The sequence below is a fragment of the Aplidium turbinatum genome, chromosome 9, assembly GCF_918807975.1.
Source record: "Aplidium turbinatum chromosome 9, kaAplTurb1.1, whole genome shotgun sequence".
Classification (NCBI taxonomy): domain Eukaryota; kingdom Metazoa; phylum Chordata; class Ascidiacea; order Aplousobranchia; family Polyclinidae; genus Aplidium; species Aplidium turbinatum.
In genome coordinates, this window is record NC_137480.1 from 17,984,035 (window position 1) to 18,000,575 (window position 16,541).

Genomic DNA, 16,541 nt, shown 5'->3' on the forward strand with positions numbered 1-16,541 from the left:
GTGGCTTCGTGAGAGTTCTCACCCATCCCTGGCCATGACAACTTGGAGTTTAAAAAAAGTTTATAAATACAGGTGCTCCTATCTTAAGAACAGAATGATTGTGCGATTGTGCAGCTGAAAGGCTGAGCTATCAAATAGATAGCCTATTTCTAATTTTAGCAAGAATCATATTTCTTGACATTTGGATTGTTCAGCAGAAACGCTATTTTATTGCAAATTCATGTTTTTTTTAGATATTTTTTGCCAAAGTGTAAGGTATCAGGTATGTCTTGTGCACGCTGCACAGGTATTTCTAAAAGTAGGCTACAGCCAGGTAAATTTTTTTTTTTTAGAGTAGAGTGTGCTAAATAAGAAACTTGTTAGATATTTCAGTCTTAAGCTAGGCCTGTGCTTTATTATCTCAAAAGTAAACCAATGCTTATTCAGCAAATCTATCTTATAATTTACAAAAGCAAATGACTTCAATTTATCAGCTCATGATTGTCATAGTGTTTTGAAATTTAAGCTGTTCCTAACAATTGTACTACAGTAGCCTACATCCTGAAAAGATATAAATTTACCAAATAAGCTTACCATTACGAAAAACCATCATTTTATTTAATGGTAGCATTTTAATGAGTCCAGTTTTTAATGCAATGTATTTTAAATGTATAATTTATTTTTCAATAGTGATTTCTACTAATTAGCATAATTTTAACAAGACCGTTATTTTGATAAGTTAGTTTTGGCACAATGAAAGTGGCACTCTGTGTCCACCGAATGTGCAAAATCTATGCTGTGTTGTTCTTCTTTTTCAATTGTACAAATTCTTTTCAACTAAAAGTATTCAACAAACTTAACAAAGAAAGTAAAAGACTGGTTGCTAAATCAAGAACGAAACGAGAAACGGACGAAATCTTTGGAAAAGTAAGTTCATAAAATCAGCAGTTTTATTCATGCATTTTCAAACATTTGAATGAAAAATATCGAAAAGAATGCTGTGACCAGGATTCGAACCTGGGTTGTCACGGCCACAACGTGAAGTACTAACCACTATACGATCACAGCGTATGTAGCAGAGGATGGTTTCGATCCATCGACCTCTGGGTTATGGGCCCAGCACGCTTCCGCTGCGCCACTCTGCTGAGGGCCGGGACAGCGCGAATTTTGTATGAATTCTTCGGCAAACAGTGTCTGCCTTCCGCGTAAACGTTTTGTAACAGACACCACTTAATGACGTCTTGGATTGTAGCGAAGAAAGCTTTTCACTCGGTCTTATTGTTTGCTTCATTTTAAAATCAATGGATTTTTTGTTCTCACAAAATTGACGTCATAGCAATGTTTTACTCATGCAAGAAAAATCACTTTTTTTTAAAGAATTTGCGTCGCTGCTAATGCTCAACTTATTGACGTAAGCGTAAATAAAGTTAAAGCCTTTTTGCATGACTCAAAAGATATATTAGATTTTATAAAATCTTGTTAGACATTTATTAATTTTATATGTTTGTCTAATGTCGGACGGCATCATCTTATCCTTATTAAAAAATGTTAAACATTTCACTTAAAGCGTGATGAAAGTATCCGTTTTCAATAACAATATAATACAACGAATATAAATCGTCATAGCTTCACCAAGGTTTGAAGAATGCATAGAAACTACGTAAACGAAAGTTGTGATAAAAATTTGTTTAGTTTTATTTCTTTAAGGTGCATTATGTAACAAACAACATTCCTTCGGATGACGGTCGTTCCGCGTAATTTTACTGGAATTGTTGTTAGGTGTTATGGCTCAATAACCAAACATTGGTTGGGTTAGTAATTTTGCTACCGGGAAGTAAAATGATAAAACCTCGTCTCCAAGACATAGTTCTACTCCTAAGAAAAAGTAAATCATTAAAGTCGGTTGGTTGTACGGCAAAAAGACGTTCGTTTTATGTTCTGAATCTAACTAATTTACACTTTCGAAGTTTTGTTTTTGAAATAGGCCTTTCGCTAACATTGTGAATCGCCTTGGTTAAGATTAAGACCCAGCTACTTTGGCAACTTGTTTGGATATTGTTTCTTCACCGGGTGCCATTTTATACCATTTTGTGGCAGTTGACACTTGATTGAATTGAATCCTTAGTTGCCTGTGCTTGTCAAGCTCATTTATACTAAAGTTGCAAATTCTGTGCTACGGTTTAGGCTTTTGTGTGTTTTGATAATAAAGTTTTGTCGTTAATTGTCTACTAATTATTCGATTTTTTTCCCACTCAAGATAGTTTAAGTTGTTTCAAGTGCTCAAATGGAGATTTGATTTGTAACAAAGTTTGGAAATTTTTTGGTTTTCCCTTTCAATTCGCCATGCCTAATTGCATGATGACGTAATCCATGGCGACCAAAGTCTGTCTGGAAATGACTAACCTACATAACAAGAAGATGCATTTTGCTGTAAGATCGATAACGTCACAAAGAAGAAAGATTACCCAACTTTTTATGGCTTTGACGTTTTCAAACGTTGAAGCGAGATCAACATAAAGCTTGTATTTTCTCGCTACCTGCCAGCAAAACTTTCTATCAAATTGTTTTAATTCTTTTTGACGTTGAAATAATGCACAAACTGCAAACTTTGGAAATTGTGGGATTAGCCATTGGATTAGATTTTTTCAGAAAAGAATAAAGAAGGCGAGGCTTTTTAATGCGATGGACTGACTCTAAAATATTAATCTGGCCGATAAAAATATTTCTTAAAAATCATAGGGTTGACTGTGCCGCATTGTGATCCAATTATGATTCATTGTTTCCGACGTGCACCTTGCATTTGACCATGTTCATTGTTCATCACAGCTAAATTTTTGTAGAAGTTAGAGTTAAAAATCTTGATCCAACATTACAGTTATTTGAAACAACGATAGAGCAGGCTTCATGTAATCACAGAAAGGCACGTACAGTATAGTTTGAACGTAGAATGACTGCACACATAACATAGACTACGCCTACCTATGCAAAAATTGCTGCAAAAGTTGTTTTTTAAGCTGCTTACTATTTTTCACAATGATGTTGCATTGGCACGGAACAGACAGTTTTAGAAAATCCGTCCGACGTGTCTCAAACCTTCTCTCATTTGGCTACACTGCTTATTATTAATGCAATGTGATTCAGCGAACGAAACAAGTGAGAAAACTGTGCGAAAGCCGAAAAATAATTGAATTTTATTTTTCTGGGGGGGAGGGCACTGGCACGTGACCAGCTCGTTCGAAGCACCCAATTTGGAACACTACCGTTGGAAACTTTTTAGAAACAAAATATTTCAAAATGTTTTCCCAGTGAAACAACGTTGATGACGATAGCATTGATGATGATTGATAACAATGATGATGCATAAGGTCATTGAGAACCGTTTCTTGATTCATTCATCTTACCACGGGAATTATGAGTGCAACACTTTTTGCTTACTATGCATGCAGTCACTAGCAAGTGGCAATAAGGTTGTTTTTTAGACCGTGATTTCCTATGATAAAGATGGGTCCTTTGGGAGAACGGCTACCATTAAGCATGCACTGTTACTTTGGTGTTCAACAACTTGCTAATCATCGGCATGTAATGTTGATTACAACAATTTATTCTTGTCTTCTGAAGATAATATCTGTATGTTTAGCTTGGGTAAGCTACAAACAAAGTAGCTTACTCAACAAAAGTTGAGCCTATTCAATTTAGCCTACAGTTAAATACTAAAAACGCTATTCAGTTTGTCACAACAACGCCACAAGCTTTTGGCAAAAATGCACACAACACACACCATTATCTCAAGACTTAAGTTTTGTGTCGTTTCAATTGAAGTAGGCTAGTATTTTTTTGAGGGTCCAAAAACGTTATTTGATCTGAAATTTATAAGAAGAAATGTTGATTCTACTCACAAAGTTGTTTAAAGAAACTTATGTTTTATTTTACAGGATTACTTACTAAAGTACGGATATGTTCCGCCGGATTCCTTACGGAACGGCGGCCACGAAGCAGCTCAAGTTAGCTGGAACAAAGCACTTATGGAAATGCAATCATTTTTTGGCTTGGACGTAACGGGCAAACTAGATGACAAAACACTAGAACTAATGCACAAGCCCAGATGTGGAAACCAAGATAATGTAACACATTCGTTACTATTTTTTTGTAAAAAAAATTGTGAATAAATTTTAAAATTATCCTTTCTGTTTCTGTCATATAAGCCTACTGCACATTTATTATTTCATTTCTGCTACATTTTTGTCATTTTAAAAACTTGAAACTAATTAAACCATTTTACTGACTTAATGTGTCGTAATGTTTTCTGACAGCTTTCGAAATGATAATTTTTTTTTCATTTGAAATTGGTTTTCAGGTTTCAATCAATAGCAATTTAGAAAGGAAAAAGCGTTATGTAAACGTCGGCTCCAAGTGGCGATCAATGGTAGTCACGTATTCGTGAGTAAAAGTGTTTACATTTCATATTACTTTTGTGGGAGTTCAAATACAGATCAAAATACATACATTACCTACACAGCAAATCAACCGTTTTTATACATGGATTCTGCAGAAGTTGAATCAATGCAAAGAAAAGGTTGATTTGCTATCTGGGTAGGTCTGTGTTTGTCCAGCCAAGTCTGCACTGGTAGTTACTCTTTGAAGCTGTATTGTAATTAGCCATTAGAGCTGTACAGGAATACGCTTGAAAGTACAGTACGTGGGTTTGACAACCTATCAGGAGAGGTCGGCTGTATTTTGGCAAAAAATTGAGTAAATTCTTGAAGGGGACACTTATTTAGTTTTTGTACCTTCCGTACAGGATATTATACAATATTCAAACTATTCTGTGAATTCTTGCTACAAATCGGCTGCCGAGAAACATTCAAACTATACTTTGGCATTCTACAAAAGAATTGATTCAACTTTGGAGTAGGCCTAATATTGTACTCGACTGCGTCCCCATACGGTTGCGCTGACACTGGCTTCTTTGTGAAGCACTAAAAGCAACGCATATCTGCGATGGAAGCAGCCCCATATAAAAACACTCATCATTATTATTGTAATTAAGCCTGAAAGTTTTCACTTTTTTGCAAACAGCCATTGATTGCCATGTATTCAAGAAAGCGACTGCTGTCAGCTATGCTTGTGTGAAAGAGAAACTTTATTTACCACAGAGTAATTTGTTGGGGCTGTTTTCCAAACGAACGTCAAAAGCAATGAATATTTAAATCCGTTTATTTGGGTATGAGATAGGAAAACGTCATTTTGACGTGCCCACAGTTGAATTGACAGCCAACACCAGCGAGCATGTCGTCTTTTCGCTTTTGAGTTTCAACCTGCTTTTCGCTTTGCCAAGAAAACAAATTCTCTCTTTCATACTTAAAAACTAAAATATTGATGAGACACATCGGCATCGCTTGTGGACGTTTATATTGGCGCTTCAGCTATTTTCAGAGATGCAGATAGTTTGCAATTTTGTATTGGCTCGATGCTGTCACCAACAATTAAGCGATCATGTCCAGGGCCGCAGCTGACAAAAGAACAAGAGAGGGTATCGCTTCCCCTCGTCGTAAAACTGTCCCCTCTGTTTATATTTGGTGTTCAAATCGTTAAAGAATGGACCATTTGGTACATGTGTGAGATATATTTTCTCCTGTGAAACAAGTTTTTGGTTAAAAAATTAACTATATCTGACCAGAGAACGTTCTGCCAGTTTGTCTATTAATGCCCGTGACACTATGTAGCATTTCATTTCTTTGCATAAATATTGTAAACGAATAACTTAATTTGATCTTGATATTTTCTAACGTTGCATGCTTTCAATGTGTAAAAAATGCTGCCAGTGTTTGTTTTTTTTATCAACCACTTACAGCATAACTTTAGTCAAATGTGACATTAAGCCCAAACAAAAGGTGATGATTTTCGAGTAACTGTATTTTGTTTGTAACTTTTTGATTTTAGAGTTAAGAGGGAAATAAATTTGATGAAATAGCCTATAAATGAAAGAGCTGATTTTTAAAATCTCGTGCAATGTCGCAAAGACAAAGCAATGGAAGAAATATGGGCAAATAAAATGTCATTCATGTGGATGAATGACAATTAATCATTCAATTAATTAATCGTTTATTAAATTAACCTTTTAGAAAATGATGAAGATGAGCCCAGACGCAATATTTCTTCCTTTATGCCGCATGCCTTCCACATGTCACACTTATTGCATTTTTGCTGAAGTTTAGAAACAATTTTAAAATGTCTCGTTTCAACGTTTTGGGTAGATTCTTTAAAACAAATTTCAGAAATTTTGCAAACCATCTCTTACCCCAAAGACAACAAAACAAATAGGACAACAACACTTCTCAAAATAGAACATAGGTTAGCTATTAAAACCTTTGGATTTACTTGAAATTGATCTTCTTATATGGCTAACAACGTTACGGACTTCTGTTTTAAAGCGTCATACAGTAGTTCAAACACAGCCTGCTACAGACGCAGTCACATAACTTACCTTCTAGCATGGTTTGCTATCAGGCCTATTGTTACGCAATAAGATGTATAAGCGGTGGTACGAACCGAAGTAGCGTCAGTAATAAGGTTTAGGGGTGATCCAAAATCTCAATGATAAGTAACCTCGTGGTGTACGACCCAGAAAGTGAGATGTCATTTATATTTAAATAACACAAACAATTCATGATCAAGCCATTTCAAAACAATTGTTTGACGACAGTGACCAAACTACTGCAAGACATGTATTATTTTAATCATGATCGTTTTCAGCCTGAGTAGCTCACTGGTGTGCGAAAGCCTTCCCTTTGTCTTGCCAATCGAGGATTACTTTAATTCTAGCCTACAATTCCAGAGGAAGTAGATTTTCTTCTAAAAACATTTCAAGAAACAACTTTTCTAAGAATTGTATTGATTTATCGTCCATTTTTTAGCAAACACTTTTTCAAGGATAGATTGCATTAATTTCGCGCTTTGTAGGCCTACTTCTATTTTATGAAATTTGAAACCTATTGAGTCATGAAATATGTTTATGATATTGAATGTCATTTATTTCAGCATAAACAACTACACTCCTAAACTAGGAGAGAAACTTACCCACGAAGCTATTGACGATGCCTTTTCCGTTTGGAGTAAACATGTCCCCTTGAAATTCCAAAAAGTTCTTCCACAAGACAATCCCGATATTGTTACATTTTTTGCTGAATTGTATCACAATGACAACACCGCGTTTGATGGGGTTGGGGGCTACCTGGCCCACGCCTATTACCCAGGAAGAGGAATCGGTGGAGATACTCACTTTGATGGGGCTGAGCCGTGGACTTTACATAAAGAAGCTTATCAAGGTAAGGCGCACTGCAAGTGCCTGTTTGTTGACCCGACTACTAATATTGACTATCTCAGTTATTAGCCACCATCTCCATTTCCCTATTTTTTTTTTTTATATAGATTCAACGTCTACACTACATATGTTAAATCAAAATCATGGTAAAAAGGGAGTAATTTTCAGTTGAGGATTAGGTTGGTAATAGAACAAAACAATGCAAAAGATCTGTTCTCATTAGTTTATTGTTCCAACTAAATTCTAGGCTGAGCAGGTTTACTTGCTCCAAAATTTATCAATTATTATTCGCGTTTGTTTCAAGGGCTATGCGTAAAGTTGACGCTCTACACCCATTAACCCCATTTATACAAAAAAGTAGACAATGCTGAGGATAAGAACAGCACAGACTGCTTGCTTCTTTTTGTTCTCGTTTGTGAGATATCTTGATTGATTGAATCTTTATCCTCGGACTGGGAAAGCGTCTTTAGGAGCTCAATTCCGGCAGTTTCGCTTACTTCTAGAGGCTTTTTACGCAGGCCTGGTCACTAAGATTGACAGAGTAAAGTTACCGATTGTTTATTGTTCACTAGGTGCCGCTAAATGGAAAGCAGTTCTTAGAATGCGTTGCTCAAGCGCACACCCCGAGAGTTGAACCAGTGCGGCGCTTGATCTTGAAGCTTCTTCGTTCATGAAGTCACGCGCTGACCAACCGAGCTTATGCATATTTTTTTCTTAATGGTATAAAATATGCATGCACTATAAGTAGGACAAAATAACTGAAATAGATGAAACCAAAATAAACTGGAAACGCACAGATTGATTGGAAATCGATGGCGGGCTTATTTCGGTTTAGCTTGCAATAATTGAAAATATTGCTTGAAGTTCACTGACAATCTTATTCACGAATGGTAGCCAAGAATCGTAATTGACAAAAGGGTGAGCGGAAAGGTGGACCGATCTTATAGCATAAATGCAAAAAAATGGGTTATTTTCTGTATTTATAACGTCATAAAAGGTGTTGGGATTGAACCTCGTGTAGCTTCTTTTTAGCTGCATTTTTTTTCTTTGCAGAAACCTCTTGTGACGTCACAGAGCGTATCCGTACAGCACAGCTCTCTTTTAGTGGTGACAAAGTCAAAATAAAAAATAGGCCAAGTCTTAAAATAAGGTGCCGCAAAGAATGTAGTTTTTTGTTATTTTTACAAAAGCATTTTGTCTACTCTCCCCTTTTAAATATTGTATTCGCATGAATAATTAAGTGCAGTCGTCCAGGCTAAGGTTTCTTTATGAATTATTTATAGACAATAATAAAAAAACAACCCAGTTGGGTTGTACCTTTTAAAACAATGCATGGCCACAAGACCAGCATACCAGTCAACCTCTTCAAGACAGGGGCGACAAACACAAGTAAACCACGCCACAATAAATTACACACAAGAGATCAGTTACTTCAGGTTTACCACTGAGAACTAAATGTTGAGTAGCAGGTGATTACCTGGCTCGAAAACACTTTGGCAAGTTTGTCGTTTCTTTCAAAGCAATACGTCAAAAATGCATAAAATGCTTTGTTCTTTTTTATTTATTTATTTTTCTATTTGACTGTTGCTTGCTGCGTGAACAATCGTTTTTTGTACATTGCTTATTTATAAAACAATCTACTTTCTTAGCTGATGCCCGGTAATATCGTGGTAAAAAAAGAAAAACGTAACAGTTGTATAAAAAAAATGGAAAAAAGATTTACTTATGATGAACACAAAGAAAGTTGCAGTTATTAAAACATAGTTGCTACTTGCAGACTCAAACTTATATCGCATTTCGTATTGGTTTTATAAGAGTTGACTATTTTCAAGGGGAAGAAGTTTTTTTGTTAGATTTGTTGCATATACATGTAAATTTTGAACGCGATTTCTCAAAGAAATTTTTAAAAAATATCTCCAAAACTTTTCGTTTGTACATCAGGCCTTCCAAGGGGTGGATAAGAATTAAAGTGTAAACTTTGTGCCAGCCAGCAATAGTTTCTACCGTTTTGCTTTTGTTTCTTGTGACATTGCAACAATTGAAAAAGAGAAGACATCTGGACTGCCCTAGCCAACAAATCAGTGCGTTTTAAAATGGATTCAATGTCTTCAAAACGTTGAATCAATGTTAAAAAATATTTGATTTTTCTGGTTGGAAAAATGCAACATAGCACTTGATTTCTCTCATGATTATAAACAGTAGGCTAGACTACGCTACTTTAGAGAGAGAAGCCTACGACCCTTCGTAGAGTTACGGCCTACTGAACTTTGTCATTTTAAGCTAAAAAGTTTGTTCACCTAAGTACAGTGGAACTTCCAATATACTTTAAAATCAATTATTTAAATCTCAAAGTAGTTTTTTACATTGAAAATACGTAACATGACAAGCTTTCACCATCAGCAACCTCCACCAACTTGATGTTTTTCAGGTGAAAATCAAACCAACGAGATAGTCAAGGATTTAACGACCTTCTAAAAGGAAGACTCAATCACAGTTATATTCTGCTTAAAAAATTCCAAATCACACCATTTGAGAGACAGATCTAATGATTGAAACTGCTTATGAATAAAAGTTGCTCTAAAATGTCACGTTACGTTTAATATTGGAACATTTTTAATTGCTGTTTATTTTATTAACATTTTAAATTAAATATTTTGATTTAACGCAAAACTTTTTTGCTTTGTTTCACTTTGAAATCTAAGGAATTGTATGTCGTTGTGCAATGGAGGTGAAAACGACACAAAGATCTCGTGACGCAATTAACGCAGTGACGTAGCAAGAAAGAAAATTTTAAGGCAACAAAAACAACTCTTGGGGGGGGGGAAAATTTTATGATATTTGAAAGAGAAAGTTTGTTTAAAAATATAGCCATTGAATGCAGCCAAACATTTACAAAACGTCATTCAACATGTAATACAATGTCTATTGAAATGTTGCAATAGCATCAAAACATATTTTTTTGAGGGCAAAATAAAATTTTGGGGGCAATTTGCTCCCCTCAGCCCCCCCGGTATTTACGTCCCTGAAATTACGATGGAAATTTATGGTTGGTGACCTTGTACCATGGGTGATCTCTTATTTTGATTAGCAGGCTTACAAGTGTAGAAACGAAAATCGTTTTTTCATGTTTTTTCCAAGCGAAATGAAATTGCGTGCATTTTCTTATGAACATCGATTGATCACGGATTGAATGACATGCCCATTAAAACTGATGAGCAAGGGCAGGTGAATCATTTTCTGGGTATTAAGATCAAGTGATCGATTGTGCTTGATCGTCATTTGCTTTCATGAACCTACAGCAATTGTTTGTTGATCAACGCAACGATTTAACATCGGGCAACATTGTTTCATGGTTGAGAAGATATTTCCTTATTTGAGGAAGCTGCTGATGCCAGAAATAAAATACGGCTTGCCTGAAAAAGAACGTTATAAATAAAGAAAATACATTTTTACATTAATTTGTAAGAACGGTCCACCTCTCTTGCAACTCATCTCTTTGTCAATTATCTGTGAAGAAATTGTCTGTGAATTTCAAGCACTTCTCTTTGACGCTATACTCAAATGGTTTTAAATTCAAGTTTTTTACTGTGATTCTTCATCTCTTTTCAGGGAACGACTTATTTTTGGTCGCAGTTCACGAACTGGGCCACGCATTGGGTCTTGGTCATTCGCCCAACCAAAAGGCTATTATGGCCCCAGTATATAAGTATCACGATACGAAGAACTTTGAACTACCTCAAGACGACGTTTTCGGAATTCAAAGCATTTATGGTAATCCGTTAGTGGGCGCTCGTAAACCTTCATCACCAAGATTTTATTCGGACTTGTTCCTTTTAAAGACATTTATAACACAAGCAGCAAAACACAGTTTCATAATGATCCATAATTCCATTGTCCAAAGTTGGATAAACACAGTTTACTCTGGAATGACTCCAAAAATTGTTGATATAGGAATTCCACTTGTGCTCAATTAATGGTGATTGTAATGTGTGTCGGTTAAAAGTTATTTCTTTCGATGATAAAACGCCACTGGTTGCAAAACTGAACAACAAACAAAAAAGGAACTTTAAACAATTCACTATGACACATAAGGTGTTCTACAGCATACAGTGACTCTTGTGCATTAACCCACGCTGTATTCGCATTGCTGCTACTGTGCATCTGGCTCAGTATATTACGGCATTTTCCAAGCAAGTTTTGATATTGAAAACTAGTTTTTATTACTTTGCAGGAAAGCGAAATGCAAGGCCTGAAATCCCCATCATCCCAACAACGACGACGACCGAAAAGCCACAAAAAACGACTAAATTTTTTCCGTTTAGGACAAAGATTTATAAAGGGTGGGTAGACACAGACGGAGTAGGCTACATCATTTACCATTCACCTTTTGATTGCAACATTCTTTGCATTTTAAACGTTTCTTTGTATCAAACTTTTTATTTTATTTTAAATTCTAGAAAAAACTTTCACACGACAACCTTACCCCCTCGACTAACCACAACCGAACCCCTTGAACCTGACATTTGTCAACTGACGCATTATGACGCTGTGAGTTTCATACGCGGAGAACTTTACATTTTCAGGTAACGCTCCAATTGCTTAAATTGAGCTTTGTTATAGCAGTTAATATTTGGAGAATTAAACTTAGCAACAAAAAATGCCAAAAAAATGAAAAAGAACCAAATAGAAAACAATGATACACAGCTCAATACGATGATAAAAACTCTTTAACCGTTTTAAAGTTTTCAATTGCAAGTTGATCTTTTAAAAAAAAATTCTTTGTAGCCTATTTCATTTTTTTCAATCGGTTTTCATTTACTGCTTTTTTCAAGCGAAAAATAAGTCTCCCAATCAACCTAAATTGGTTTTTAATGCGGTTTCTGATCGTGATAAAGAGAAATTAACTGTTGTTCACTAGATTAGTTTTGGATTTCACTCAGTAGGTTCTCAGATGTGACTTGTTCCAATGTACAACGACGATAAATCAACCAATTGACACCAAAATCATTGAACATTCGGCTGCATGGCCGAGTGGTGAGAGCGCTTGAACGGCAATCGAAAGGGCGCCGGTTCGACACCGCTCAAGAGCATGCAACTGTGTCTTTGGCAGGACACTTAAAGGCATACCTGAAGGTGGACACAAAGATTGGCTCCCTTGCCTTCCCGCCCACTTAATCTAAATCTTCAACCACCAGGTTTAAGCCTGGATACGACAAATAACAAACATTAAACTAAAGTTCATATTCTGCGCAGTGGAAAATACCTATGGAGAGGAAAACAAGAAGACTTCCGTATGCGTGGCCCTTACAAGATCACAAGTTTTTGGTCTGATTTGACAAATGGAGTCAACGCTGTGTATGAAAATCCACGAACGAATCAAATCGTGTTTTTCAAAGGTATTGCAAATCAAAAAACATTTAAATTGCTTCATTAACAGAAATTCATTGACGTCTTATGAGCATCCCATTAGCGTGGCAAAGTCTATAACGATTAACCTTTAAGATCATGCTATAACCTAAACTGTGGTCCATTAAGATCTATTTTTTGACATAAGTTGTTCCAGGGGGAAAAATCCCATAAGCCTTCCTCTTGATATAAGACGTCATTAAAACACATCAACTGCTTTAATCGAAGTTATGTAACGCACGATTCGTGGGCCAAAACTCGGTGCGTGGCTGCTTTCAGGCTTCAAATGTAAAAAATGTAGCAAAGGGCGACACACCAATAAAACACTTAGTTCCAGTTTGGATTACTCGATTGTGACAATGATGAGTCATTGTCATTGTAAAAGAGATTGAACAGGAATCGTAACGACGGATAGTTTCACTCTGCTTCGTGCAACTTAAACCTCATCAAAATATACTTTGCCTCGTTGCATCATCAAAGTCGCGTTGTTGTATCTCCTTGACTGCAGAAACTGATCAAGTTGAACATTATGCAAAGCTTGTTCAAGTTTTGATTTTTTTTGTATTCAAGAAAACTAAAGCACAAACGTTGCCAAAACTAAAGCATAAACTTAACTTATAGAATTAGCACTGTATTGTCATTTTCTCTCAGATCATATGTACTGGGAATACAACGGCGTGAGTTTGCAGGAGAATTCTCCTCGGACAGTTCGCTTTCTTGGGCTTCAAAACGAGCACATTGGCGCCGCCGTATGGTGGATACGAAACGGAAAAAGTTATTTTTTTCAAGGTGAATTTTAAATCCTGTGAAGCCCAAATTTCATTGATTATTCTTGGTTGATGTTTTCACTATGACGCTACCAAGACATGAATTAATCTTTTTCTGCTGCTCCAATAAATTACCGCTTCCTGTGGAAATAGATTTCAACTGTTTGGATAGGCCTATCATTTAGGCTAAATATACCGAGCGAACGTGCAAATAATATATTGCAAGATTTATTGATGTTGTATGTGATCACGTTCTTGCCTAGGTTCATATTATTGGAGGTTTAGTGACGAAAAAGTCGAGGAAAAGTATCCAAAATCTATCAGTATTTGGAAGGGTATTCCTTCATCAGTGGATGCTGCATTCACAGGACTAGATGAAGACGGTATGATTTTTTTTTTTGTAACTGATCAGTATGTAAATGAACAGATAAACACAGTCAACATAAAACATCAGATGTTATATGTAAATACACTTGGCAAAGATTTTCAAAAATCTTAATGGAAAACTATTTTGAATTAGCCAAAATTGTGGAAATGATCATGTTCAATATTGTCCGGTGGCACGCTTTGATTAAATTAGCTTTCTGCTGGTATCAACTTGTGTCGTTATTGCTTCCGCAGATAAATATTCTAAATCTAAAAGTATCTTGCAGGAAAAAACCACACTTACTTTGTGAAGGGAACTAAATATTGGAAGTTTAACAATTGGGATGTGAAAGTTGTTTCCGGGCCTAAATCGTTTCGCGAAGACTGGCTGGGGTGTGGATTTCTCGAAAGAAAGAAGTCTGTATCTCCAGAGACCAACAATTCTACAAAAAACGCCACCATTGCTGTGGTCGCCTCTTTGGTCGGGGTAGCCTTAGGATTGGCTGTGATCTTTTTAGCGAAAAGAAAAAGACAAGACGACAAACAAGCGGCTCGTGTCAGCATCGCACAGTCTCCCACCAGTCCATACAATCTCGGATATTCGGATATGTTTCCGGATAATACAAAACGAACAGCCAAAGAAAAATTTATGTGCGTCTCGGCTGCGCAGCAGAAAATACGCTGGTTTCGCTTGTCTCTACAAGAGAGGGTCTGAGTTTATAAAACTTAGACTTTAGGAAATTTCTTGTTTTCTTAAGTTTACAAACTACAATTGTAAGTGACGTCATTTGCAAATCAATTTGCAAGGCTCTAAGAACTACTTATGAACGCCAGAGGTTGCTAAGTAAGTCTCCAGACTTTGTTCTATTCCGCGAAAGCATTCGTTTTCCAGTCATATACAGATCACGAAAAAGCAGCTCTGTTGACTTTAAAGGTTTTCTGTGTAGTAGCTATCTCAATCCCCTGTACAGGTTGATTATTTCAAAATGCATTTCTTTTAAACGTGTTTTGCATTTCGAATGAGAGATTAAAAACCATTTAAACTTTTAAAGTGTTTGTTTAATAAGTTGATGTTTTACCTTATTCAAAACGTAGCGCATCTGCATTTATGAGGTAAGCAGTTGCAAATTATAACTTACGTATATTTCACATTCACAGCAATGAACAGAAAAACGAAAAGTACCCTCTTTGTGTCAAAATCTTTTGTTTTTTTGTTTCAAAGAACTGCGTCGGCTACTCGGGAAATGACATTTAATCTCTAAAACAGTAATCAAATTGTTTCCATTTCGGTGTAGCGTTTGCGATTTTACTTTTATAAATATCTGAATATCTTGAAGACGTCACTAAACTTTTCGTTGGGATCCACACTTTACTTGCAAGAACATAATTTTTTGGTCATACTTAGCCTACTACAATATTACAAAAATGTTTTTACCAGAAGAAAAACTGTGATTTTTCTTGAGGTTTATAGTTACTCAAAACGTCTTAAAAAGGGTAATTATAACGGGTTTAGCCATCGTTAACTCATACTATACGCAAATGTTTGCTATCAATCGATACCAAATTTTTTAACATTTCCCATTTTAGTCCAAGTCTGGTTAAGCCAGCAGAGGGTTTCTGGTTCCTAAATAAATCGATTCATGCTTTCGACTAAGCTCAAATCAATGAGCATATTAGGCTAATTTTTGCTCGTATGAGAAAACAACTCACAACTTCTGCAATTAGAACCTGCTCTTTGTGCTGTTACTCTTTCAACATCACTGTTTGCGCTATTTCGCGCTGTTTGGCCACCGTGATATATTTTATGTGTTTATCTTCCGCTTTTAATCAAAATCCAGTATCACCACGCACTGGAGATTGCAAGAATACTTCAAAACAAACTTTGTTGTCACTTTTTTGTTGCTGTATTCAAGATCACTTTATTTTTTATTTGTTCTTTGATTTCTGCCGTTCATCGTCTTGCAGTCGAAAGAGACGTATTTGTGCTTTCATGTCACTAAAAATTCCACTAATTTCCATTTTCAATTAAAGCCCTCGCGAATTCTTTGAAATTGTGCTAACAGCTGCATTGTAAATGTGTTAGTCATGACGAAGAAAATACTGAGCGTGATAGGACATTAGACGTTGCACTGATAACAAACTACGGAGAAAGACCATCTGCAATTTTCTTTCCGATATTTTTTTAATTTTTGAAATTATAAATCAGTTTAGCATTTAAAAAAAGCGCAATAACGTTAAGAGCAGAAGAACTTTTGTGAGAAATGACTAAAGTTGAATAGAACCCTTTTTAACCTGGTAAGCAATATAGCTCATACTTTCAGTGTTGCTCCAGACAGCAAATCTACCGTTTTGTAAAGTCTCCAGACGTTTAATCAATGTAAAAAACAGGTTGATTTACTGTCTGGGGTAACTACGTCAACAAATTCAATTAATAAAATTAGTTTGCGTTCTTCTGGTGACTATATACTAGGTTACCTCGTGATGTTAAAGATGATAACTAGCTTTTGTATTTCCGACGTTTCGTCAGTCAGCACGACTGACTTTATCAAGGTGGCTAAAATAGGTTAACACAACCTGTTCAGCAACGATGGCACAACACAAAAACATACTGATAAAATGAGTAAAGTAAAGCAGCAAGAATCAGAATTAAAACACGCAACGATACCTAGAGGTTAAACTAAATGCAGTGAATGCCTAAAACC

General features: G+C 36.0%; 1 protein-coding gene and 1 non-coding gene across 3 annotated transcripts; one reads left to right on the top strand and one right to left on the bottom strand.

Moving 5' to 3' along the window:
* Positions 1-742: 742 nt before the first annotated feature.
* Positions 743-16,102, top strand: LOC145777091 (matrix metalloproteinase-14-like). Of its 2 annotated transcripts, XM_082588379.1 has the most exons (11): positions 743-906; positions 3,912-4,100; positions 4,334-4,416; positions 7,018-7,304; positions 10,910-11,071; positions 11,532-11,640; positions 11,758-11,883; positions 12,554-12,696; positions 13,358-13,495; positions 13,737-13,856; positions 14,127-16,102. In XM_082588379.1, the coding sequence occupies exons 1-11, from the start codon at positions 760-762 to the stop codon at positions 14,552-14,554; spliced, it is 1,932 nt and encodes a 643-aa protein (XP_082444505.1). In that variant the 5' UTR covers positions 743-759; the 3' UTR covers positions 14,555-16,102. The 2 variants fall into 2 exon arrangements, with proteins under 2 accessions (XP_082444505.1, XP_082444506.1); XM_082588380.1 differs by lacking the exon at positions 11,758-11,883.
* On the bottom strand, positions 976-1,047 carry Trnah-gug (transfer RNA histidin (anticodon GUG)). Its single transcript has one exon. It is a non-coding gene; the product is annotated as a tRNA-His (tRNA).
* Positions 16,103-16,541: the final 439 nt, after the last annotated feature.